The sequence below is a fragment of the Adiantum capillus-veneris genome, chromosome 11 (genome assembly GCF_014529385.1).
Source record: "Adiantum capillus-veneris isolate H3 chromosome 11, ASM1452938v2, whole genome shotgun sequence".
Taxonomy (NCBI): domain Eukaryota; kingdom Viridiplantae; phylum Streptophyta; class Polypodiopsida; order Polypodiales; family Pteridaceae; genus Adiantum; species Adiantum capillus-veneris.
In genome coordinates, this window is record NC_140941.1 from 34,702,301 (window position 1) to 34,728,641 (window position 26,341).

Sequence of the window (26,341 nt, forward strand, 5' to 3'; positions counted from 1 at the left end):
AGCATAACATAAAATTTGTAAAAGCATTAACCATCCCCGGCCTCGGTCCCAAGGCCTCAAACACCTTCAAAGGTGGAATAGAGCTAGCGGGGAATGAGGGTAGGGAAGAGGAAGAAGAAACATTTGTATGAGAAAGGAATAGTTCCTCACTTATCATCACTCTTCTTGCTTAGCATAACATAATAGCGTAGTAATGAAGATGGAGAAGATGGCAAGCTTAAGCATTGAAGCATGGCTCTTGGTTGGGTTGCATTCCATAGCCAACAGTGTTGGTGTAAGCTCTCAACTTCTCAACAAGCTTGGAGAAGGAGATGGAGCTCTTGCGCTTCGCACTTCACACAATCTGTGTGTGTGTGTGTGTGTGTGTGTGTGTGTGTGAGAGAGAGAGAGAGAGAGAGAGAGAGAGAGAGAGAGAGAGAGAGAGAGAGAGAGAGAGTATATCTTGCAAGCAATCCCCTCCTTGCTTGGGACCTCCTCTTCCAGCTCATGGTGAAAGCTCATTGGCCTTCTCAAGCCTAGCCAATCACAAGCTTGTTCACTACTTAGCAATAGAGGTAGTCCTTGAACAAGTGTCCTCCTTTCCTCTTAGAGAGAGAGGGATTGATAAATGCTTAAAGAATCAATTTAATTAACTAATTTATGATTGGACCTCTCTAAGGGGTCAACCAATAGGCTTTAGACACACCTTGAGGGAAACCTAGCTAGGGGCTTAACATGTGTCTATTATGCCTCTTTGAGCAAGGGGTGCCCCTTGGGCGAGGGGAAGATCATTCATGCATACCCCCTCGTAGGGCTCGCCCCCTTCTTTGTAGACATAGGATTTGACTTTCTACCCCAAAGCACCTTGGCCCCCTAGTTGCTTAATCACCTCAAGCACCTTATTCATTATGAATGGAAATAGCAAGAGCATGGTCTCTCTCTCTACCATCCCCCTAGCCTCAAGGGCTTGCTCCCTCCTTGTAGGGATCGACTTGGACCTTCAAGCACATGCATAGCTTAAGATGCACCTTAATTATCAAGAATCTCATGCACTTTTAATTATCAAGCACCTCAAGCATAGGCCTAGCTTTAACCTAAGGTCTAAGGAATTTTACACTAACCATTGGAGGTCTTTAATGAAGCTAACCCTAAGGTCTTCCAAGCTCCATTATGCAAGCATTGTTCTTCAGTAGACCAACTCCTTGTGAGCCCTTGCTGATGGAACCATCTTCTTTTGGCCCCGTGGTGAGCTTGGCCTAGAAACACATATCCATGTTCTAGCTCTTGTTTCCCTTTTTATTTTTCCATATTAAATGACCAGTTTAACAGGAGAAAATCATTTGGGTAAAGCAAGATATTAGATTTTACGACATGTTCCTTCCCTCATGTGACCACCATAGTAAATGTATAAGATGAGTACCTGTTTGCATATAAAATGTACGACACTACGACTGCTTTTTCTACCTGATGAACCCCATTTTCTACCTAATGAACCCCACGTCACTATCTCGTATGTGGTCCATCACATGAGGGATCAACGGTTCCAAATCCTACTGATTTGGATTCACCTCTAGTTTACCGCTTAGTTTATTACCTAGTTCACCCCTAGTTTCCGGCCCTCCACACTAAGCCCATGGGGTCTTCAATGAAGACCCCGTTATGGGATCGACGCGTGGGAGCAATGCGCACGGATCTTGAGGAGATCAAAAGTCCGACAAAAAATCAGTGCAACATATCCCCTCGCCCCCCCCCCCCCCCCCCCAAATTTTGAACTCGAGCGTGCACCGTGGGAACCGAATACCTTAACCATGTGCGCACATGGCTTTTGGTGTCCACAATATGTAAACATTACCATGTAAAAAAACCGTGGCAGGCAAAAGCTAACTAGGACAAAAAAGAAACTCGAACATGCATAATCAGATAGTCGATTTTGTCTAGGCTCTCCCGCTTGCAGAAGGTCCACGTCGATCCCATGACGGGGTCTTCATTAAAGACCCCGTGGGACTTAGTAACGAGGGTTTCCCTCCCTCGTCACTAATTGACACCTCCCTAGGGAGGTGGGATCAATGGCCCACATTAGGCGTCGCAAGGTGACTGTCCGATCGCCATTTGAACTAGGTGTGAACTAAAGAGTGAACTCGGGAGGTATGTGCACCACACCAAATTTGGTGTGAAATCTGTGTGAACTTGACGTGAACTAAGTGTGAGCTTGGTGTGAACTTGGGAGGGTATGCACACCACACCAAATTTGGTGTGAACTCAATGTGAACTTAGTGTGAAGTAGGTGTGAACTAGATGTAAACTTGTCCGCGACGCCATGATCCATAAACTTACCACACACATAACTTTGAATGGATGCGTGATAGCTTAACGGTTGGAGTCAACTTCAGGGTAGAGAGAGTAGTGGGTTCAAGCCCCGGATTTGGAAAAGTGAGAATCTTTTGCATTCCCTAGGCAATCCAACGGTCACAATCACGTGAGCCATTGATCCCACCTCCCAAAAGGAGGTGTCAATAAGTAACGAGGCTTTCCAGCCCTCGGATTGCAAAGGATGGAACCCAGGCCTTATTACTAGAAAAGACACATCTATATGTATTCTATAACAGCAGTCCGAGTACCCTTTACACGTGTCAACGTCTGCGAGCTGAAGGCTAAATGCCAAGCACAGGATAAAGAGGGGGAGCGAAAGAGAGAGAGAGGCGCCTTCGGCTGCCGGCTGTACTCGTTCAAAATATGACAGTCAAGTTTTCGGCTGACTTCTTTTTTTTTTCCATAAAGGGCGAGAGAAATTTATATTAAGAAGATCGAAATTACATTGGACTCCACTGACTCAGTGGGTAGACTTGCCTTTATCTCCATAATTACAAAAAGGGACCTGACAAAAAATTCTTCAACCATCAGTCGCCATGTAGTTACATCATACAGAGACCCACTCAATTAGAGTTTGCAGAAGGACCAGATCTAGGAAGATCACTCAACACTTCCTGGATATGGGCGATGAGTCGCAGCCCATTAGCATGTTGCCTTCTGAGCTTCTCCCCTTCCATGCGGCTTTCATCCATCATTCGCTGTAGATGAGTGTAGGATCCATCCAACAGAATTTCCTGTTGCTTGTTGATATTAGCGCTGTTGGAGTACCCCATGCAGTCCGTGAGGATTTTGTAATTTGCTTCATAAATTCTGCATTGCTCTAGCTTTAGCAGGTTCACCTGCAGGGAGAAGTGGGCAAAATAGGCTTTCAAACCTTTAGTTTGGTAAGAACTGTTAAATAGCCTGTCATTCCTATCCACCCAGATAATCCAGAAGAATTCCCCCCGTATTTTATTCCAAACACCAGAAAAGATTGAGACAGAGTCTCCAAGCAATAGTTGTTTCCAACTTGGGGAGAACCCGAGACTTTTCACAAGTGGAGACAGAATAGCAAGGCTTTTAGGACACTTCAGAAACAAATGCGGCAGGTCTTCCTCATCAGATTGACTCCGTGAGCATATTCCATCACCTAAACCAACAACTTTCATTTTATGGACAGTCCACAGAGTAAGATAAGCCATAACAGAACTGAGTGTTTAGTTGGAATCCCTTAGTTCGAGATGGTACGATATTTGGAACACCCACTCTCTGCGATTCATGGACACCCTCCATTTTCTGTTAAGGGTTATATGAATCGGTTCCTGCAGTGCAGGAGAACGGTTAGGCGGGTTTGCAAAAGAACTACCACGTGCCCAATGAATTGCAGCGAATCGTATATCGTAAACCAACCCACAAGCTTGACTCAGTCAGTACTAGCAGTACCTAGGTACTGACGAGTATTTCAAAGAAGTCTCTTCATCATCAGACCCTTGCAATTCTGTGTGATGCGCCACCATGGACGCTGCAACGAGAGCTTTGTCAGTAATAGGTGCGTGTGCGTTTGGGCTCAACTTTGTCCCCCGCCCTCTAAGGGCCAAGGTCGATGCTCGCATAAGGGATTTGTGGGAGAAGCTCTTCTCGTCAGCAGACCCTTTTGCGTACATCGAGGTTTCTCGCAGGAGCAAGGGCATTATGGCCTCCAACACTTCGGCACCCAAGATGCCAGGTAATGCGTATGCACGCATCGCCATCGCTTGTAACCCCTTCTACACTGAGGTAGGCCTCTACCTGGGCTCTCTCAATATTGAATTTGCTACTCGTCGCATCTGTGTTTATGGTGTGGATCTTGGTGATGAACATGGTCGTCCTCTTTCTGCTTCCTCAAAGTTCGTTTTTGGCCTCCCCCTCAATGAAACCCTAGTCGACACATTCGAGGGTGCCCAATGCACCTGGAAACATGAGTCCGCCTCAAAGGGTAAGGTTTCATCTTCTCACGACGAAAATGATGAAGATGCAGATAATGTTTTCACCCTTAAGATGCTTAAATCTGACAAGCGACGCCTTCTTCACCCCTATCTTAGCCACATCTCAACAGTGGCATTTAGGATTAGACAGCAGAATGTGCTGCCAACCCTTTACACGAATGGTGACCGTGGATCACATTGGACCCCTGTAACCTTAAAGCATCCTTCCACTTTTGACACCATTTCCCTAGATGGCGATTTAGCAGAGCGCATCCAGGCAGATCTCAAAGCATTTTCAGAATCAGAGGCTTACTATCACAGCATTGGCCGGGCATGGAAACGTGGCTACCTTCTCTACGGCCCTCCAGGGACCGGCAAGTCCAGCTTGATAGCAGCCATAGCAAATTACATGCATTATGACATCTATGACCTTGAGCTCACTAATGTGACTAACAATACAGTGCTTCAGAAGCTTCTCATGCAGACCACGCGCAAATCCATCATAGTGATTGAGGACATTGATTGCTCCACAAGCACAGAAATCTCCAAGCGGCAGACCGGTGCTTCTTTGCGGGGGCAGGGATCCATCAAGGATGGAGCTAGTAGTCATTCACAAGGGTTTACTTTATCTGGGCTGTTGAATTTTGCTGATGGTCTTCTTTCATGCTATGGGGAGGAGAGGATTTTCATCTTCACAACAAATCACAAGGAACGACTTGACCCAGCCTTGCTAAGGTGTGGCAGAATGGACATGCACATTAATTTGTCCTATTGCACATTCTCAGTGTTCAAGAAGCTAGCGGCGAACTATCTGGGTGTCAAGAGTCATGCACTCTACTGGGAGCTAGAGGAGGCTATGAGACCCGGGGTGAAAATCACACCAGCATCTATAGCAGAAATTTTGATTAGTAAGAGGAAGAGTCCAAATGAAGCTATTAAGCAAGTGCTTTCTGCAGTGAGAGGAGGGGACCGTTTAGATGCTGATGATGAAGGGAAACTGATGACAGCAGATACTATGGAAACGTTGCCAATTATGACCGAGGGACGAAGGCGGAAGTTTCCATATGAAGACTTTGGAGGAGCATTTTGCGAAGGATCAGCCAGGAAGAAGAGGCAAGCCACTGTTGATGTGTATGCAGCTGACCCAGCGGCGACAAAAGATATAGGAATTTGGTCTCCCGCCGAAGAGGTTGAGGACGATGGAGGAGACATACGAGCAGCCACGATAGCGGAAGAGCAAACAGAGAAATGAAGCAGAATCAGCTGATGGAGTTGTTGGTATGCTTGTAGGAAATGATTGCCTCAAAAGCTTTTGGACAGTGAAAGGCAATGTGGAGGTCTTCAGCAATGCAAAAGGGCCTTGGAAGTATATTATACCAGTATAATGGAAGCCCCCCCCCCCCCCCCCCCCCCGCCGCCGTACTGGTAATAGTTGCTCTATTAAAAGCATTGGGAGCCTGCATAACGGCTTCCCAGAATGCAAGCAAGCTGCATATGGAAATCTTATTTGAATGTGTCCCTGTGATTGGCAAAACATCTATTATTTTTATATGGTTAAAAAAGTCTTGCTGAATTGCCACTTGTTGTGAAGTTCTTGAGGCCCCTGTCCACGCCTCTGCCAGGACTTTTGTTGAGCTATTGACATGTCAAATAATGATAGCTGCCTGTTATCCGTCTTTCTCCTTGACCTGATCTGCAATTCCAACATTCATCCTGGTCGACAATATGCTGCAGGGGTGTGAAAATGTCACATAGGTTTTGAGCCCTTCGCATACAATCGGCAACATATGCATGGAGAAGGGTAAAATTGAAAATGTAAGTAAGCAGTGGACCTAGGAACCTAGTGCTGCCAACATATGTATGGCAACATTTTTTCCTACCCAGCCCAATTCAAGTCTGGAAAAGCATGCAAATCCGGCGACAATGATCATCCCTTGGGCACTAGTGATGTGGAGTTTGGTAACATCGTGGTTCCTCCACACGCATGGGGGTAATCGTAAGAAATGGAGTGATTTGATTGAAAATAACTCCAAATGCCAAGTGAATTTATTTCTCAAATCTGAGGAAGAGATGCGTCAATTGCCCATTGGAAGAGGAATTTCTAGTTTTTTTGCTCGCACTATTGGGTTTAAACAAGGATGTCCATTGCCACCAATCCTTTTATGCATTTAAGAACATGTATAATACGGGATGTCAGATGTTGGGTTCTTAAGTACCTTTTGACACACAGGTGACACCAGTTCTTCTTTATAGATTTGAAGTGTAGGGCGAGAGCATCTCAAAGTCTACTTAGAAAGAGTTTTGAGAATGTTCAAAAGTGTTTTCTTATAAACCTTGAAGTTAAGATGCAAATATATATATATATATATATATATATGCTCTTACCACTTGAATCGGGATCAAGTTATGAACATGGAAAGGTTGTGGACTACATGATAAAGATGCGTCAAAACTCCTCACATCGCCTTCCTACAATTGCATGGGAAGCAAACAAAGAAGTTCAAAAAACACATAAAAAGCAAGATCTTGATTAGGAGATGGATGCAAGACATAAAGAAGTGGTTTGGAAGATGAGATGCATTACTCTTGATACATGATGCTTCAATAGACTTCCAAGCCAATGAAGCTTTTCTACAATGCCAATGTATTCCATCTTGAGAGAAATCTAGTGGGTCACACTCCCGTCATGCTTTATACATTACACCATCATAAAGTCTCAAACTACAAAACCATGTTCGTTGAAAGAGAGAGGAAACCGTACTAACCTTTATATGATTGAGCCTATCCCTTTGTCGGTGATACACACTATCACAATGATTTGGCTTAGCTCTCACTCTCGTTCGATACGAGACAGGGTACTTTGACAATGGAGAAGAGTCAAATCGACTCTGTACACTGCAGGTTCTGCACTTTGATACCACACACTACTAGAGTGCTCAACTTCACACCTGAACTTGCTTTCCTCACATTTTCAGCCATGACTTAAACTTACATACTTTCCTCTTCCAACCACAATGTGGGCACTCCATTGCGATTCTCATAACCACAATCTTGGAGCATCGTATACATATTACATCACATGTATCTTTGGTTTTATAGGCCGTATTTGACCTCTGAGGACGATAATAAAATCTCTCTCTCTCTCTCTCTCTCTCTCTCTCTCTCTCTCTCACACACACACACACACACACACACACACACACACACACACACACACACACACACACACACACACACACACACCAGCTGCGGATTGAGACTGGGAGATATAGCGGAGTACCAGTAGAGGCTAGGACATGCCCCTTGTGTAACAAGGAGCCTGAGACAGAGTTGCACGACACATGCCGTTGCCCCGTCTACTATGAGATACAAGACCGCTTCCATTGCTTGTTTAGAGAGGGTTTTGGACCACTCTCCAGAATCGTGGGGTACGAGGATTAGAGATGCCTTGGTTTGTTCTGCTAGAGCTGCCCGGACACAAAGATAGCCTGATGAGAGGAGAGGCTAGCCAATCTCAGAGATGGATCACATATTTCTTTAGAGCAGACACTGGACAGTCGAAGGAGCTACTCCCATAGTAGAGCTCACATTCGCCTCACACCAGAGGCACATTGATCGACCGAACGACTGAGCTGGGGAGATCCAGACGCCCACGACTGTGGAGGACTACACAACATCGACGGAGGCTACATCAAAAGATTCGGATCACTTTGGCCAGACATGCACGACGCCTGGTACACTACTGACCATGGAAGATATTGAGAGATCCGCCAGCGACCCATGTTGGATCTCCTGTGATTTAGCTATTTAGCTATCCCAGCTAGTTGCGTACTTTGCTTAGTTCACATCGAGCAGCTTAGGATGCCATAGTATTCTTGTTTTGTTATGTTGTTAGTTAGTTTATTTTATCACTCTGACTTTGTATTAGATCCACCACATTGTAACTTTCTGTTCTCATAGGTCACTTTGGCCTTTTGAAGACGTTAATATAACATTTCATTTCATCCCAGCCCCCTCCCAGCCCCCCTCTTCCCCCCCCAAGCTACATGGTGACAAAACGATCATGCCTAATTCACCAGTATAAGTGTTTTCCTAATTACCTCTCTCTAGGGGCTTTTACAATTTAGCTCATGTCAAGAGGTGGATATTCTTAATTCTCACACTGAACGTGCCTTTTATATAGTTGTAAATTCTTGTTTTTTTGCTACCAGTTTAGATTTGCTGGTTCACCCTTGGAGCTTAGGAAGTGCAATTAAAGTATCTAGAGACTCAGGTTTATTTTGATTCATTCCAAAAAATATATCACCATAAAATTGAACACCACTAACCTATTAATATCTCCTTATCTAATTCATTGATCTTTTAATCCAAAATAGCGCCATACAAATGAGAAAGTGTTGATATTTAAATAGTAGCATGCATACGATGAATGAGTGACTATTCTTGTAAGTCTTTTGTTTTGATGTTAAAACCTAGCAATAGTAAAGAGAATTGATAAATAGGTTTAGTCCAAAGAAATAGAAATGCATAGAGAGCATTTCTAGTGGGAGAATCTCGATAAGAAAGCAATTGAAGATAGCTAACAGGCTCCCGAGGAGCCTTGATGGATTTGGGAGATGAAGGTACACCAGGTTTCTTTGGCATAGATTTTGTGTTTTCATAAGAATTGTAAAGCCTTGGTGCTGATGTAGGTTCTTCTTCTTTAATATAATCTCTCACATAACAATTGTAAAGCTTTGTTCTAGGTGAAAGCGTCCCAAGATTTAGGGTTATTAAAAAACACTCGCAAGGAGCGCATGATGCCTTATCCACTCTCTAATATATGGGGAGGGGAATGAAGTGAAGGACTAGGATGAAATGGCTACTTACTTCTAAGGGTGGCTAGTGGAAAAAAGTAGAGGTACAGGACAAGCTGCTCGCCCCTTGGTGGTCCAGCTTATGACTGGGAGGCACAACAAGTGAGATCGTGCGAAATTGTAATAGAACTTTAAAGGCGCTAGAATGGGGAGAGGAGACAAGGTACTTCCGCAATTCCATCAGTCATTGGTCCCCTTGGCTTTCCAAAGTGGGAAACCTCCAACTTAACCCCATTTTGGAGAGAGATAGCTAGAAAGATCAACAATAAAGGCACCTCAACGAGACCGAAATAAGTCTGGTCAACAGAGCTTTGGATGGGCTGGACAATTACTATATGCCGGAAACAAACCCTTTCTACTCTTCCTTTAGTTTAATTTCCTACTCTTACAGTTGGACTACCTAATGGATCTACTTTAATTTACTTTCCTACTCTTCTCTACTTTAGAAAAATTGCTTTAATTTTTTCAAACATTACTGAAGAGATCAATGCTCTCTGAAGCCGAATGAGTGTCTGGCATTGTCGTGTCGACAACACCCCCACCAACGGCCTCAACTTGTAAGAGTGTGCCTAATGGGTTGCACAAAGCTGAGGCAAAGTGGCCTTATCATTGTGCAACACCTTTGGCAGAGAAGGCTATGGAGTGGTGATGGTGGGAGAAGTTGGAAAATGGGAAGGGTGCATCGTGCTCTTTGTCTTTACCTGCCTTGCCACGTTTTATGTTGTCTTGGCTTCCTATTGTGCATGCGTGGACCATGCCACATTGGCTGCAAGCAAGTTAAGTCTACACGAATTCTAGGAGGGGAGAAGGAGAAACGTGTATGAGCATCTTTGACTTCCTATATATATATATATATATATATATATATATATAGATAAGATGCAGGCAACAATACATCCTACATTAGGCATATCATTTGCAGGCCACAAGACATTACTATGAGCTCATTGTGCTCCTAGGTGGGATTGAAAGCTTCCTTGGAATGTATGACTCTAATGGAATTGATATTTTGAATTTTTTAATAAATTTATTTGATATATTTTATGGACATTGCAATGTTGAATTGAATTGTGGAATATGATCACTTGAATTGGTGTTGTGTATTAACATACTATGTACAGAAGAGGAATGCGATGACTTCTTGATGGAATAAAGCTGCCATTAGTGGACCTTGTGGTGATACACAATGATTTATAGTTTATTCAATTCATAGTTAAGTTATGGACTTGTTTTGAAAAATTTCATTAATTATAGAGCTCTTTATCCGAGTTGCATTATACGTTATACAGGATACATATAATACGTCATATATGGACGTATTATACATTACCCCATATTATACGGATGTATTATACGTTGCCACATCAACAAAAATGGACAACCGTATATTTTTCTCGTTTTTCGATCCCAAAAAACTTTGATAAAAAATCTTTTCGATCGAAAAATACTTTGTACAAAGTATTTTTTGATCAACGAATACACTGATTGAAAAAAAACTATATATAGCGGCAACGCCGCCTTGTTGAGACCATTATTCATCAGAAAAGATATTCTGTCATAAGTAGAGAAAAAAAATCTTTTTTCTAATGATTCAAAAATCATTGAAATCTAGAATAGTTTGAAATTACTTTTGTTTAAAATCAATTTAATTTTTTATTAAAAGTTGATTGAATTTTTGTTTTAGGGTCAAATTGTGTAAGCTTTGTATGTTGTGTAGACTTTCACTCATACAATGTGTTTATTCTATAGGAGTGACTTGCTACGTGTTCGGTTTACTAACATGTGGAAGTGAATTAGTGATATAATTTGAAGGTTGCCGTTGTGTGCAGAGTGTATTCTCACATGAAGTAATCAATTTGCAAAATATAATAGAATAGAGGTCAGTTTTATTTAGATCTGTTTGATTTTGACATGCATATATTTTCTCACCTCAAAGTGAACATAGGTAGAAATTTTGTTGTCCTGTGTAGAGCCATCACACTATGCTCTCATTGGAATTAGAATTTAGGAATCTCATGTCCAAATACATTGATATTTAATTATCTTTATTTGGATTGCTACGTCTATTGTACTGTGTGTGATCGTACACGTGCAGCAACTGTAGATAGATAAGCGCTCAAAGATCTACTGTGGAGTGTGAGAACTTCATGATCACAGTACTTCAGATAGATATGACAATCGTGAATATTTGTAATTAATCTCATGTTACAATGAGAATCAATCGCAAGATTTGATTAATATTATCGATTACAGTAATGTGTGAAAGCTGTAAGCTTGCACTTTAGATAAATAGATATAGTGCATGGTGATGATGAGATTTATTTTTATTGTTTTCAATAAGTGATTAAGATTATTGATTATCGTAATGTGTGAAAGCCAAAAGCTTGCACTTTAGATAAATCGATGTAGTGCAATGTGAGCGTTGTGATTGAATTTTTTTGTTAGTGATGAAATTATGTTGTGTTTGAAAAGATAATTTGATTGACATGAGTTTATACATGAAGAACGATAAGACTATCATTGCTTATTGTTAATTGATAATGTAACGTGAGTCTAATAGATAATATGGACATATTTGGATCACTAGATTGATTGATAGAGCATTGCTTGTGTAGTTTGTTGCTTCGAGTTGATTTTGACCTCAAAATTGACACTTGGATTTGTTGTTTCTAGATGATTCAATTCATCTGTCAGCATGGTGAAAGGACATGTGTAGAGTTACGTCCACGAGCTGCACGCCGGGAAGAATACATTTCGATTGAAAAGCAAGACCTACGACCACGAGTTCAGTGATAATGTGACTAGAATCAAAGAGCATTTGTTTAAAGTCCCTAGTAACGTATCGGAGTGTATGGCTCTGCCACGAGATATTCATGATAGATTCTCAAAATACGTTCGCATAGAAGAGAAAATGCTTGCAGCTAAAAAGAAAAGTGTTGCTGCCAAACAAGTTGCAACGGAGGTTGAAATGTCTGTTATAAATGAGGGATGGAGCATGTGCCTACGGAAGCAAATGATCACACTCCTCAGTCAACTCCTCTTCATGGACATACTTCAATGTCAATAGCAGCAGATCCTAGCACAATTAAAATTAGTAAAGCATCATCCAATGGAAAAAAGATATATGAAGCGTTAAATAAATAATGGTTTCTTGAGTTGCACTTGAAATGGATGCAAGATTTTGTGGCGTGCGGTATAACATTCAATGCTATGCGCAAATCCATATTTCAAGATGCTTTAATGAGCACAACCAAAAAAGGGTTTGTGCTTCTTGATTATAATAAGATACGCACATAGTATCCACAGATTAATGCAACCGTAATGGCTCCAACATTTTTAGCCCAAAAAGGAAACATTCTACCAAGCCCATATTCAAGGATACTTGGGTACCATATGCAACACATACTCTTTATTTTCTATTAAAGGACATTGATAAAATGGCCGTCATAAAATCAATGCTACCGGATACAAATCATGTGGTGAAATTTATTAGAGAGCATCAATTTTCGCATGTTCTTTTTCGAAAAAAATCACCCAATAAAACTTTGCAGATATTTTGTGCGACAAGGTTTGCAGCCGCATACTATGTTCTTGCAACCTTGCAAGAAGTGAAGACTTCTTTGATTGAAACGGTAGCCAATAGATGATGGGATGCATGGCTCAACAAGTATCCTAGCTACCAAGAGGAAGCTAGGATACGTGTACATCTTGTGAACTTGCCAATTTTTTTGGCGCAATGTAGAGAGAATTGTCACTTTGACCAAACCATTTATAGATCTTTTGACTCTTTCGTCTTTGGTCGAGTTTATTGATATATGTCAGAGGCATTACACAAAGTAAGAGAGCATGTTGGCTTTGGTGCAAAGGACAAAGTTGCCATAATCACAACTCCCAACAAGCAATGGGTGCAGTTGCATACGCCGTTGCATGGTGCTGCATTTGTATTGGAGTCCAAATTCCAAATGCATCAACATTGTCTAATAAAGAAGTCATGACCGACTTCAAAACAGTGTGCTCTCAACTATGGGGACAGGAGGATGGAAAAATTGCTTTTCATCCACAGCGAGTTGATTATGCTAATATAACTGGCATGTTCCAAGATCCATGGCATATAGATGGCATTGCACACACAAGTGCATCTCTATGGTGGAAGGAGTATGGTGGGGATAAAGTGGAGCTGCAACACATTGCATATAGGGTTCTATCTACTGTAGCATCAAGTGGAAGCTGTGGGAGAAATTGATCGGTATTTGACTTAATGAATACCAAGAAACAAAACCAAATTCACTTTAAACGGGATGCTGATTTGATCTTCCAAACCCATGAAGCTATAGCTTTGGAAGTTGACGACAACGATGATATGGAATGGGAGATAGCTTTAGAATGCTCTGATATGGATGAGGTAGATGATATGGTTGGTGTGTTTGATGCAGACGAAGATGTGTGACTTAAGTCCTATAAGTTTTTGCTAGTGTGATTACTTGAAAATTATGAAAGATAGTCAGACTACACTACTTGATGTTCACCTCTCTCTCTCTCTCTCTCTCTCTCTCTCTCTCTCTCTCTCAAGTCACTTTTACAATAAGAGTCATAATTACAGTTAGATACAATACAATTTCAAATTGATAATACAAAATGGGATAGCTGAGGGGGTAAATGAACTCCGTGATTACAATAATTGTAGAAGTTTGCATTGTCTTCTCGAGAAAATAGATAGGGCTAAAGTGAGCAAGGTGCTCAAGCCAAAGATTGTGTCAGCTCGTTGAGCAGCTCATCTATGTTGAGCTCAATATTTTCAGGCTCAGGAGATGGGTCTACAAGTCCTTCTTGCGAAGGAACAACCTATTCTGGCAATGGTCCGTACAACGATGCATATTGTTGTAGATTGGCTTGGACCTCTGATAACTCTATCTCAAGCTCAAGGATTCTGCCATGCAAAATGTTAGGTGTATCTCCTTGGCTTGCAAGATCTTGCCCTTGGCTCACTAATGCAACGAGCATCTCTGATTCTTCAAGAAGTAGAACTATAGGACGCTTACGTGAAGGCATTAGATTATTGGCATTACTAGTTGCCACTTTCTCTGCAATCGGACCTTGTCCAACGCTAGAATCCTTTGGGTGGTCTGACCAATCCACACGCATCCCAAGGATATCATGAACATAACACTGCTGCATAAAGTAGAGTGCCATCTAGTTATTGTTTGGGATAACTCTCTCAACAGATTTCCATTCCCCGTACATTTTGACTCTCATTTTGGAGTTAGAGTGCGTTCGCATGCAAAAATGCTAAGGTCCGGGATTCAACAGATCTACATATAGGTGGTGCAGAAAGCTTTGTTTTGGCTGCAGTGTGCAAAGACACCGTTTAGTACCATGAAACATGTGTATGTACGTAGATTGTGGTTACAAATGATAACTAGCTATTTTTAGTAGGTTGCTCGAAAACTGTGTAAAGGGTTGAAACATGTCGTCCAACAGTGATGGGCTTAACCAGGTTGTCAGTGAGAAGCTGGACAAGAAAAACTTCCATGCTTGGAAGTTCAGAATGACCAATTTCCTTATTGGCAAAGGTTATTGGTATTAGATTGATGGAGAGCATGAGGTAGCACCACTACTGCCAGAGGAAGGTGCGAGTGCTGCGCAAATTAAGACATTTAAAGATTGGAACAAGGGAGCTCGGAAGGTCATGTATTGGTTTTTTGTCAGTGTTGTACAGGACACTATGATTGGGCATATACATGATGCTCAATCTCCTAAGGAGGCTTGGGACACTTTGCTATCATTATGGATGTGACTAATACTAAGGCAAGGAAGCTGCAGTTGAAGGTTGAGCTGAATATTGTGCAAAAGAAAGTTTGTCGATCAATCACTATTTGCTGAAGATAAAGAACAATTGGTTACAACCAATGACGATGGTAAAGTAGAAGTTTGTCTTGCGAGGTTTGGATCTTGAGTAAAAACATATCAAAACTAGCATCCATCTTCAAGAGAACATACCATCGTTTATAGATTTGGTATCCTTATTGATTGTGGAAGAGAAGGAACTTGAGGAAGACTTCTCTACGCAGAGTGAAAACAACTTTAAACAGGTCCTTTTCAACAACAGAGGAAGAGGAGGATGTGGTACAGGTGTCATGGACGAGGCCGAGGAAGAGGCAAGCACCAAGCACAACAAAAAAATAACAATCATGGTCAGAACACATGTGGTGGTCGAGGAAATTTTTGAGGCAGGGGGAGTCCAAGAGGTCGTGGAAATGTGCAGCACAATAATGTAGGTCAAAACAAAAATGTAGTTTGTTGGGGATTTCGAAGACATAGTCACTTTGAATGTGATTGTCTAGACAGGAGGCAACAAAACAATTATGCAGCTACTAGCAGGAATGCAAATGAGCCCAAGAGGCTATTTGTGATGCATCACCTGCTGAATACTATGTATGAAAATGTGACAAAATCTAGTGATAATGTATGGTTTGTGAATTCTAGTGCATCTAATCACATGACCAGTCATGTTGAATGGTTTACGAAAATGCAGACTGTACAAAGTCCTAGTTATGTAGAAACTGGGGATGATACTGCACATCCTATCATGCATACATGAAATATACCATTGTCTATGACAGATGGTAAAGTGAAGTACTTGGCTGATGTACTACATGTACCCATCATTACAAAGAACGTAGTTTCTGTTGGGAAAAAGGTTGCTCAGGGTTTACAAGTGAGGTTTAACTCTGATGGTCTCTTTGTCGAAGAGCATAAGAAGGATGTAAGGCTGGTTGCACAAGGAAAGAAAGTGGGTAGAATGTTTACTTTAGATGTAAATGTGCCTGAGGTGAATGCTGCCATGTTTGCACAAGGTGCAGGTGTTGTTCTAGATATAGAGATTTGGCACAAACGTATTGGTCATGTAAATTTGTAGAAACTGAAAATCATGCAGACTAAAGAGATGGTTACAGGTTTACCTGCGTTTCAAGTTGCTAAAATGCAGAAAGTATGCATTAGGAAAAATATGAACCCTCTAGGGGCCCTTTGGGATTAAGGTTAATTAGAGGCCAGCCAATAAGAAGAGGGTGGTGGACACACTCTATACCCTTAAAAAAGTATGGGGACAAGGTAGCCTTACACCTCCTAATGGCGTCTTACCTAGTGAGAAGGTAAGGGAGGTGGCTAGGGAAAAGGGAGGGGGGGAGGGGGGACCAGAGGAAGGTGCGAGTGCTGCGCAAATTAAGACATTTAAAGATTGGAACTAGGGAGCTCAGAAGGTCATGTATTGGTTTTTTGTTAGTGTTGTACAGGACACTATGATTGGGCATATACATGATGCTCTATCTCCTAAGGAGGCTTGGGACACTTTGCTATCATTATGGATGTGACTAATACTAAGGCAAGGAGGCTGCAGTTGAAGGTTGAGCTGAATATTGTGCAAAAGAAAGTTTGTCGATCAATCACTATTTGCTGAAGATAAAGAACAATTGGTGTTACAACCAATGATGATGGTAAAGTAGAAGTCTGTCCTGCGAGGTTTGGATCTTGAGTACAAACATATCAAAACTAGCATCCATCTTCAAGAGAACATACCATCGTTTATAGATTTGGTATCCTTATTGATTGTGGAAGAGAAGGAACTTGAGGAAGACTTCTCTACGCAGAGTGAAAACAACTTTAAACAGGTCCTTTTCAACAATAGAGGAAGAGGAGGACGTGGTACAGGTGTCATGGACGAGGCCGAGGAAGAGGCAAGCACCAAGCACAACAAAAAAATAACAATCATGGTCAGAACACATGTGGTGGTCGAGGAAATTTTTGAGGCAGGGGGAGTCCTAGAGGTCATGGAAATGTGCAGCACAATAATGTAGGTCAAAACAAAAATGTAGTTTGTTGGGGATGTGGAAGACATAGTCACTTTGAATGTGATTGTCCAAACAGGAGGCAACAAAACAATTATGCAACTACTAGCAGGAATGCAAATGAGCCCAAGAGGCTATTTGTGATGCATCACCTGCTGAATACTATGTATGCAAATGTGACAAAATCTAGTGATAATGTATGGTTTGTGAATTCTAGTGCATCTAATCACACGAGCAGTCATGATGAATGGTTTACGGAAATGCAGACTGTACAAAGTCCTAGTTATGTAGAAACTGGGGATGATACTGCACATCCTATCATGCATACATGAAATATACCATTGTCTATGACAGATGGTAAAGTGAAGTACTTGGCTGATGTACTACATGTACCCATCATTACAAAGAACGTAGTTTCTGTTGGGCAAAAGGTTGAGCAGGGTTTACAAGTGAGGTTTAACTCTGATGGTCTCTTTGTCGAAGAGCATAAGAAGGATGGAAGGCTGGTTGCACAAGGAAAGAAAGTGGGTAGAATGTTTACTTTAGATATAAATGTGCCTGAGGTGAATGCTGCCATGTTTGCACAAGGTGCAAGTGTTGTTCTAGATATAGAGATTTGGCACAAACATATTGGTCATGTAAATTTGTAGAGACTGAAAATCATGCAGACTAAAGAGATGGTTACAGGTTTACCTGCGTTTCAAGTTGCTAAAATGCAGAAAGTATGCATTAGGAAAAATATGAACCCTCTGGGGGCCCTTTGGGATTAAGGTTAATTAGAGTGTAGCCAATAGGACGAGGGTGGTGGACACACTCTATACCCTTAAAAAAGTATGGGGACAAGGTAGCCTTACACCTCTTAATGGCCTCTTATCTAGTGAGAAGGTAAGGGAGGTGGCTAGGGGAAAAGGAGGGGGGGGGACCACTTTGACTTTTTTTCCCCCACTTTTTGGCTCGGATTTAAAAATACACTAAAAATTTCAGATTTTCAAAAAATTTCAAATTTCAAGTTTTCCCTCCTTAAAAGGTCCCCTAACCTATTTCATGGTCAAAAAAGTATTTTTGATCTCCAAAAGTAAAAAACGTGCACTAAAAATTTCCAAAAAATTAAAATTTTCCAAAAAAATTCAAGACATTATTTTCCACTCTCCAAAATCTTTCCAAACCTATTCTATAGCTAAAAAGTGATTTCCTCTCTCTACAAACCCTTTTCCAAGATCTCCATGGCTGCAACAACCACATGTACCCCCTATAGTCCAACATTATTTCTCTACTAGCTTTCTCCCATCTCCATTGTAGCACCAAGCAAGCTTCGCCCCCATCTCTTCCCCTTGTCCACTACATAGTTCCACACCAAGCTAGCTCCTGTCCCTTCTCTCACCTCCATTATAGCATGAAACAAGATTCTCCTCCTTCTACTTTCATTCACTCGCACTACATGGAAACCTCTACTCCCGAAGGTGGAAAAAACATCAACTCACATGACTTGCATACCACAAGAACAGGAGGTGTGAATAGTGCATGGGCATTGCAAGGATTCATCTCCAACATAAAGATAGAATGGTGAGAAAACTACCCTTGTAGCTTACATTCAGAGCTTAAGATCATCTCCATCTTTAAGTTTATCATGCTGGAGGGAATTAACCTCTTTATGGATTTCAATGTTTAGGCTTCACACCTCATAACATTGGGTGGTGCTATTTTGTTGATGGCTTTGGTGCGCCATCTATAGTTTTGTAGCATGTGATTGAGTCTCACAATGTAAGTAAGTTGTGTTATCTATGGAGAGTCATCAACGATTTTTCTTATAATTTATTCTTTGTATAGTTGTCATTAGATTATTAGAATGATATCATTTTGTACTTTATAACTTTGTGCTCACATAATCTGTTGTTTACTTACAGAGTCAACTTGTTTTGAGAGGACATGAGCAAGCAACCATGTGCAGAGATGGAAATCACCCTATTTTTGTTCCGTGAGGAACCTTAAAAGATTTTGATAAGAATAGTAGGAGTTTTGTAGAAACTTGAACCAATAGGTACTCTCTAGGAGCTCTTAGAAAAACCATCCCTATAGTACTACTATCTTCCCTAGTGTCATAGACACACAAATACTCGTGTATATGAATCTCTTGATGAGAAAGACAAATACTTGTAAGAGAAGCCTAACAACAACAACATTGTCTCCATTTGTAATTATTTTTATGAGGCTGGATTCCTCTATAAATGCAATATAAATATTTCTTTTTGTTAAATGGTATCCCACTAAGTGAGAGTATTTAATTTAGATTACTGGAGTTTCATACAGATTTGAGAAATATTGTTGATTTTTATGGATATTCTGATTTTCCTGTAAGATGTTTGAGGTTTCAAGTCTTAATCATTCCACAATGAAGAAATTCATGCAATATTTTGATTTCAATTTAATCACTAATGGTTATTCTTATTAAGTGGATCATAACCTTTGTCAAGATGTCATCATTTGGGGATGTTGAATATATATCAATAGCAACATTTCAAAAGTTGAGAAAGCTAAATTCTTGCTTTCCAAAATGTTATTGTTTCCATACTATGCCTATGCCAAGCTTGACTTAGAGAAATGAAAACTTGAGATGGAGGTGTAGATATATAGGGGTGACTTATTATTGATTCTTGTTTCATCATATATATTATAAAGCCTTTGAGTTTTCATCTTTTTGAGTAGTGTTGACAAGTTTTTGGTATCAAACCTTCTTAAATATCCCTATTCATTCGCTATTGGTAGCTATTTATTTGGTATTGCTAAAGATCATACCAATAGCTATCACCTTGTGAACTTAATTGTTGAATTGCGGATTTGATTTTTACTATGTAGCTCATTTGGATAGAGAAAGTGTAAACATAAATTATAGATACATGCATTGTTAACATAGAAGATATGTATCACTCGAACCTATATAACTGCTAATCAAGAAACCTTTGGTTGGATACTATAAAAATAGGGGTCACATGTGGTTTTAAATAACAAAGAAATGGCTCAACCAAAACATTCCCAAGAACACGAGGTGAACACAAGGAAGTAAAAATTGGCTCCTTGTTTGGTTGATTTCTAGTGCTAAATGTTTTGAGTGCACAAAATTTGTGAGGCCTTTGACCTTGGGAGTTCACTAAAGTATATGTAGCATAGCACATGTGTTCAACAGAAGGGAATTTATATTCTTGTAAAGTTACAGAAACATGTGTAGGTAAGGCCTATAAGGGCTACTTTCAATCCATTGTGGTGAACGCACATGATATAGGAAAATTTTACACAGTGAATACTCCGGACATCAAACAATACAACTCTATCTCATGGCCATACATTAAAACAAAGCCCCTATTTGTCATTTTGAAGCCCCAGGGACCCTCAACAAGAGGGACCACAACGGCGCGTAGAATGCCCATCCAGGCACAAATAGGGACCAAGATATTTCCAAGAACAGGGGATGGACACAAGGAAGTAAAAAATGTTTGATAAGCATGATACAAGGTTTAGGTATCTGCCATTTGGGGGGGGGGGGGGGTTGCTATGAACACATTAAACTGCCCAGTTCTATCTCATGGCCATGCATTAAAAAAATCTTGTACTCGTCATTTTAGGGCCCCAGGGACCTTCAACAAGAGGGGCCACAAGGGCGCGCAAACTGGCCATCCAAAATTTTTGGATGGCCAGTTTGCGCGCCCTTGTGGCCTCTCTTGTTGAAAGTCCCTAGGGCCCTAAAATGACAAGTACAAGCTTTTTGTTAATGCATGGCATGATACAATGTTTAGCTATATGCCATTGGGGGGGGGGGAGTTTGTTATGAATACATTAATTTGCCCAATTCTATCTCATGGCTATGCATAAAAAAAAGCCTATACTTGTCATTTTAGGGCCCCAGGGACCCTCAACATGAGGAGCCACAAGGGCGCGCAAATTGGCCATCCAAAATTTGCGCGCCCTTGTGGCCCCTCATGTTGAGGGTCCCTGGGGCCCTAAAATGACAAGTACAAGATTTTTTTAATGCATGGCCATAATTCAAGCGGTCATTTTTTTTTTTCAAGTGTTGAACTTTTAGGCTGTTTTCAAGAGCTTCTAGTGTTCAATTGGCTCCGAATCTGTCTGGGCTTGTCTCACATAAATTTGTTCATCTCCTCGCGCTCTTCAACCATCGTGTGATGCAAGTAAATCATATCCTACTCGGATTTTCCAAAATCAATGTACAAGTTGGCAATTTCTTAAAAAATGATGTAAAACAGACATTTCTGACTTTTTCCTTAATCTACGGGCTCGAACGGGCATTAAAACCATGGAATTTGAAAATACTTAGAGAACCAATGTTTTTTTATTGTGTTAAGGACTGCATTTCCTACATACAAAACTTTCTCAAAATCTCACCCTAACACCTTCAAAAGTGGCTTCCAAGGAGTGCCCTCGATCAAAAATTGAAACTGAAGGAAAACAATCAGAATGAACTCCTAGACTGTGTACAAACTTTAAAATAACCAAAATTTCCTTTAAAAAAAAATTATTGCTAAAAATTTGAAAATAAGCCACCCTTGGACTTCCCACAATGATAGAAATCAAAGGGTTCAAGGAGAGGTCTGGTGTCACAAGTGCATGGTAGGAATCTAATCGAGGTTTATTCCGTCAAGATCTCTTATACTTTATTATGTCTTCTCATGTACAATCTTACCAAACAAAAACAAACTTACACTCTAAATGACTACAAATTTTATTTAACTTATCAAACAATCTAAAATATGGTAGACCTAGAGTGCTCTTACACATCAACAAACAAAAAAGTCCAAATTTCTTCTCATTAACTTTGATAAACATACATCTGTGAACAACCTCCAAGGAGTAGTGCGGTCATAGTTCTTATATCGATTCCATGACATGGTATGCTCCTGGGGTGACCTATCACATAAAAATATCTTTGGTAGGAGTGCCCTCATGTTAGGAAAGGGTGTGTTGCTGCTAATGAAAAGTTTTTGCATTGTCCTACTAGGGATCTCTCCATGTTAGCATAATGATTTTTGGTGTAGTGGGAGCCACATTGCCGCTGAGGAGAGCTTTGTGCCACCGTAAAAGCTTCATGTTATGCCAATTCCTTGAGCCATTCTTTCAAACAACGCCACTCAACTAGCATAGTAAGAGGTCACCTTGTACCAAAAACATGTATGAATTCAACATTTGCAAGCTATATAATGAAGACACTTGTTAAGTATATGTTGTACAAATTTGCAAGTATTTCTATCTAACTGGGAATAAACAATACAAAAATATACATTAGGATGAGATTACCACTCCTAATAAGCATGGATTTGAAGAACCTACCTGCAAGATGTAACAAAGAAGACTGTTTTAGAGGAAAAGTGGTGACACTTGGCCTCTCTAACCTGCAGCCTTTCACTATTTGTGCATAAAAGCAACCTTTGTGTCAAGCACTACAAAACAAGTAGAGGCAACACCTTAGACTTCAAAGTTTATGATAAGAAGAACACAATCAAAAGTAAGAAGTATATTGTTACCTTGCATAAAGGGGTGTTTTATTCAAATATGTGACGGTATTGGCAAGATATTGAAGAATCGTCAACATTCATCTCACCGATGGTACGACGTTCTTCGGATGACCTCTGCTCACCCTCACGTGCGGCCATCAGTGCAAACGTTGCGAACAAGCAAATATGTATGCATACGATTTGTGATGTCCTTGAGCACCATGGTAGCTGTTGCATGAGGAAACAAATGATGAAAAGAGAGAGGGGGGAGGGAGAGAGAGGAACATGGGAGAAGACAAGGGGGTAGTGGGGGAGAGAGAGAGAGAGTGGAGAAGGGGGCAGGGAGGAACATGGGAGGAGAGAAGGGGACAGTGGGGGAGAGGGAGAGAGGGGAGGAGGAGGAGAGAAGGGGGCAGGGAGGGAGAGGAGAGGGAGAAAGGAGGGAGGAGGAAGAGAGAAGAAAGGTTTTTTTTTTGGGGGGGAGTTTTTTTTGAAAAATTGGACTTTTAGTGCTTGTAAGTTTAAAAAAAGGTCAAAAAATACTTTTTTGATATGGATATATGTTGGGGGGGAGTTTTAAGTAAAAAATAAGTAAAAATAACTTTTTAAAAAAAAGGTCAAATTTTGGCTCTTAGTGATCCACGTTTTTGATGATGTGGCACACCTCTTTACTCCCTTCACTTTCAAAAAGCTAGAGAGAGAAGGTGACCTCCTAGGTCCACATCCTACATGTGTCTAAAAAAAAGGCTAGAAAAGCTTACTCAAAACTAGCTTCTTGAATGCCCTTGTCCCCTTAACCCTACACACCATTAGCCTTAATCCCTAAAAATTAGGATTCCTTACAAGGCTCATGCAAGGTTCATATTTCTCCTAATGGTGAAGCTTGTCAATTTGGAAAGCAGAAAAAAACATCCTTTCCTCATGATAAGCATGTAAGTAGGAATGCATTGGATTTAGTATATACATATGTATGAGGCCGGACGAAGACTGCATCTATGGGTGGATGTAGATACTATGTGAGTTTCATTGACAACCAAACGAGGAAGGTATTGGCCTATATTATGAAGCAGAAAAGTGGGGTGTTTATGCACTTTCAAAATTTCAAAGTTGTGGTTGAAAAATAGACTGGGAAACATAAAGTGCCTGAGGTCAGATGGAGGGGGACAATACTTCTCCAATAAATTCAGTGGTTTCTGAAAAAGCATGAAATTCAGAGGCAGTTTTCATGTAGGTATACTGCGCAACAAAATGGCGTTGTTGAGCAAAAGAACACGCACAGTGCAGAAGTGGTTAGAGCATTGATGAATGAGAAGAACATGCCTCATTGGTATTGGGCTAAGGCTGGTGCTACATGTGTCTACATTATGAACATGACCCCTATTGCTGTAATACATGATATGACACCTGAAAAGTTCAGTGGTGAAAAACTAGATGTATCAAATTTTAAAGTGTTCAGATGTATCAATTATGTGCATGTGCCGGATGAGCTTAGAAGTAAGCTAGATCCAAAAGCAAAAAAATGTGTCTTTATAAGCTATTTCCTTGAGCAAAAAGGATATAAGCGTTACAATCCTATCACACAGATAAAGTGAGGGTGAGCAATGACGTTGTTTTTTATGAAAGAAATGGCAAGTTGGTATGATGATGTAAAAGATGATTTGGGGGACTCATGTAAGAGAGAATGTGGCTGTAAAAAATATAGGTGCACAATTACAAGTTTTGAGTGGGCCGCAAGGGTCCTCAAGTGCAAGTCATGGTGAGAATCCATGGAGTGGCAGGTTAAGTGAAAGAGCGAGTCCTGCAAACTGTTCAAACGTCTCAAGGAAAGGAAAGGAAAAAGTTGATGATTTTCCTCAGTTTCCAAATTTGAGTGCTGGTTAGGATGATGGAAATAGCAATGGTTTTGAGCAGAGTTTGGATGAGGAGTTTGGCATACCCTCTGTGAAGATTTCGGGTGCAAGAAGAAGCAAGCAGGGAATAGGGAACCTGGAAGTGATCCTAGACCACGCAGGTCAGAAAGAGCAAGAAATCCTCTGCAAGGATTGACTTATGGTAGTTATGTGGCTCGCCATTGTGCATTTAGGACAAAGATTACAGAGGAAGTAGAACCCACATGTTTTGAGGATGCTGTCAAGGATGTAAAATAGCGGCAAGCTATGGATGAAGAGATGGCTGCACTTGATGCAAATGGAACATGGGAATTGGTGCCATTACCAAAGGATAAGAAGACAATTGGATGTAAGTGGGTTTACAAAGTGAAGTATAATGCTGATGGAAGTGTGAGTAGGTACAAGCCTAGACGTGTGGCCAAAGGTTATGCACAGACTTATGGGATTGGATTATTGTAGATGGCGGAGGCAGTCTCACTAGCAGAGGCAGTCTCACTAGTGGAGGCATTTTCACTAGGTGGGAACCAGCTCTTGGAAAGCCGAGCAATGGACCGGTCAATAATTACCATGACGGTTGCCACATTAACTCCAAGAGGCTATAAATAGGACCCATTACATTGTAATCGAGTTGGCTATACTTTTGGGCTGTTTTATCTTTTGACTTCCTACTCTTAGTTGTGTGGTTGTAGTCCTGAAGCTATTCCTGAGCTACATTATCCTCACTTGTACTCCTACTTTGTAATCCTTAATACAGTAGTCGAGTGTACTTCAGCCATATATACTTTGTATCCATTTCTTCTGAATCTGAATATGAATCTGAACTGAATCTAAACACTAATTAAAGTCATTCAGTTATCTCTCTCTCAGCAAATGTATTCCAGTTCATGTAACTGTTCGAGTTCAATTTCTATCTTTTCCTCTAGATCTACTGATTGAACTAATGAATCACCAGTTAACTATAAACTCTAACACTGGAATAAGATATCTGAAGAGATCAGCTCCAATTTCATTTTGGCGATCACGGTGGCTAGAGCTGTTGCTTGTTGACCAACAGACTCCTCTCCCAGTTTGAGTTTTCAGCTGCAGTAATGGCACCCAAACCCAGTCGTGGCCGGAAACCATCCTACCACGTTGACCCTATCCTTAAGGAGTTAGAAAGAGACTCTGATCCCAAGGATGAACAAGTAACTGACACTGAGGCTCAGGAGGAGCACAATTAAGCTAATGAGGCACAGGACTCTCAGCATTCTAGTCAATCCAGAAGATGCAGGGCTGAAAGGGAGGAACGCAAGGCCAAGAGTTCTCAGACCACACAGGGAGACAAAGGAGCCAAAGGCAGTAAAGGAAGTCGTCATAGTTCCAGTAGAAAAGCCAAGGAGGAAACAACAACTAAGACGGAGGCAGAAATTAATTGGGATGCAGACACATACCATTATAAGAAAGCTTCAAAAATGAGTCAGGATCCCAAGGTGAGAAGAGGAATAAATGAGGCTGATAGACATGATTACACATCTTCATTGAAAATTTCTTTTCCTGTGTTCAAAGGGGGAAAGAAGGATGACTTGGATGTTCATATCCAAGCCTTTGAGCAGTATGCTGAGTTAAAAAATATTGAGGAAGATGATTGGGTGAATAATTTCCACAAACATTAAAGGAGGCAGCAAAAAAATGGTACTACCACTACCCGTCTTGTCAACTCAGATCATGTAATAAACTGCTTAAAGCTTTCCGACTGGAATATTCAGACAACAGAGGGGATGAGGATATACTCTATGAGCTGGATAAGATAAAGCAGAGAAAATTGTCAGTCAGAAGCTATGTTGAGAAAATCAAGGAACTAACTAGACAACTACAGGAACCACCATCCGAAAAGCGGCTGCAAGCATGGTTTTCGCAGTAAGAAGCTTAGGGAACAGGAGGTGCCCGCACCAACCAAGAAATTCAATGATTTGGTGCAGC

At 40.9% G+C, this 26,341-nt stretch overlaps 1 protein-coding gene across 2 annotated transcripts; it reads left to right on the forward strand.

Annotated features, from left to right (window-relative positions):
- The first annotated feature begins 3,510 nt into the window (after positions 1-3,510).
- LOC147447088 (AAA-ATPase At4g25835-like) lies at positions 3,511-5,931 on the forward strand. Of its 2 annotated transcripts, XM_086524245.1 has the most exons (2): positions 3,514-4,104; positions 4,216-5,930. In XM_086524245.1, exons 1-2 carry the CDS (start codon positions 3,844-3,846, stop codon positions 5,542-5,544), a joined length of 1,590 nt encoding a protein of 529 aa, XP_086380371.1. In that variant the 5' UTR covers positions 3,514-3,843; the 3' UTR covers positions 5,545-5,930. The 2 variants fall into 2 exon arrangements, with proteins under 2 accessions (XP_086380370.1, XP_086380371.1); XM_086524244.1 differs by having other exon boundaries at positions 3,511-5,931.
- Positions 5,932-26,341: the final 20,410 nt, after the last annotated feature.

Bases quoted from the DNA above. Each gene is read 5' to 3' on its own strand.
- LOC147447088 (XM_086524244.1), top strand. From the start codon at position 3,844: ATGGACGCTGCAACGAGAGCTTTGTCAGTAATAGGTGCGTGTGCGTTT.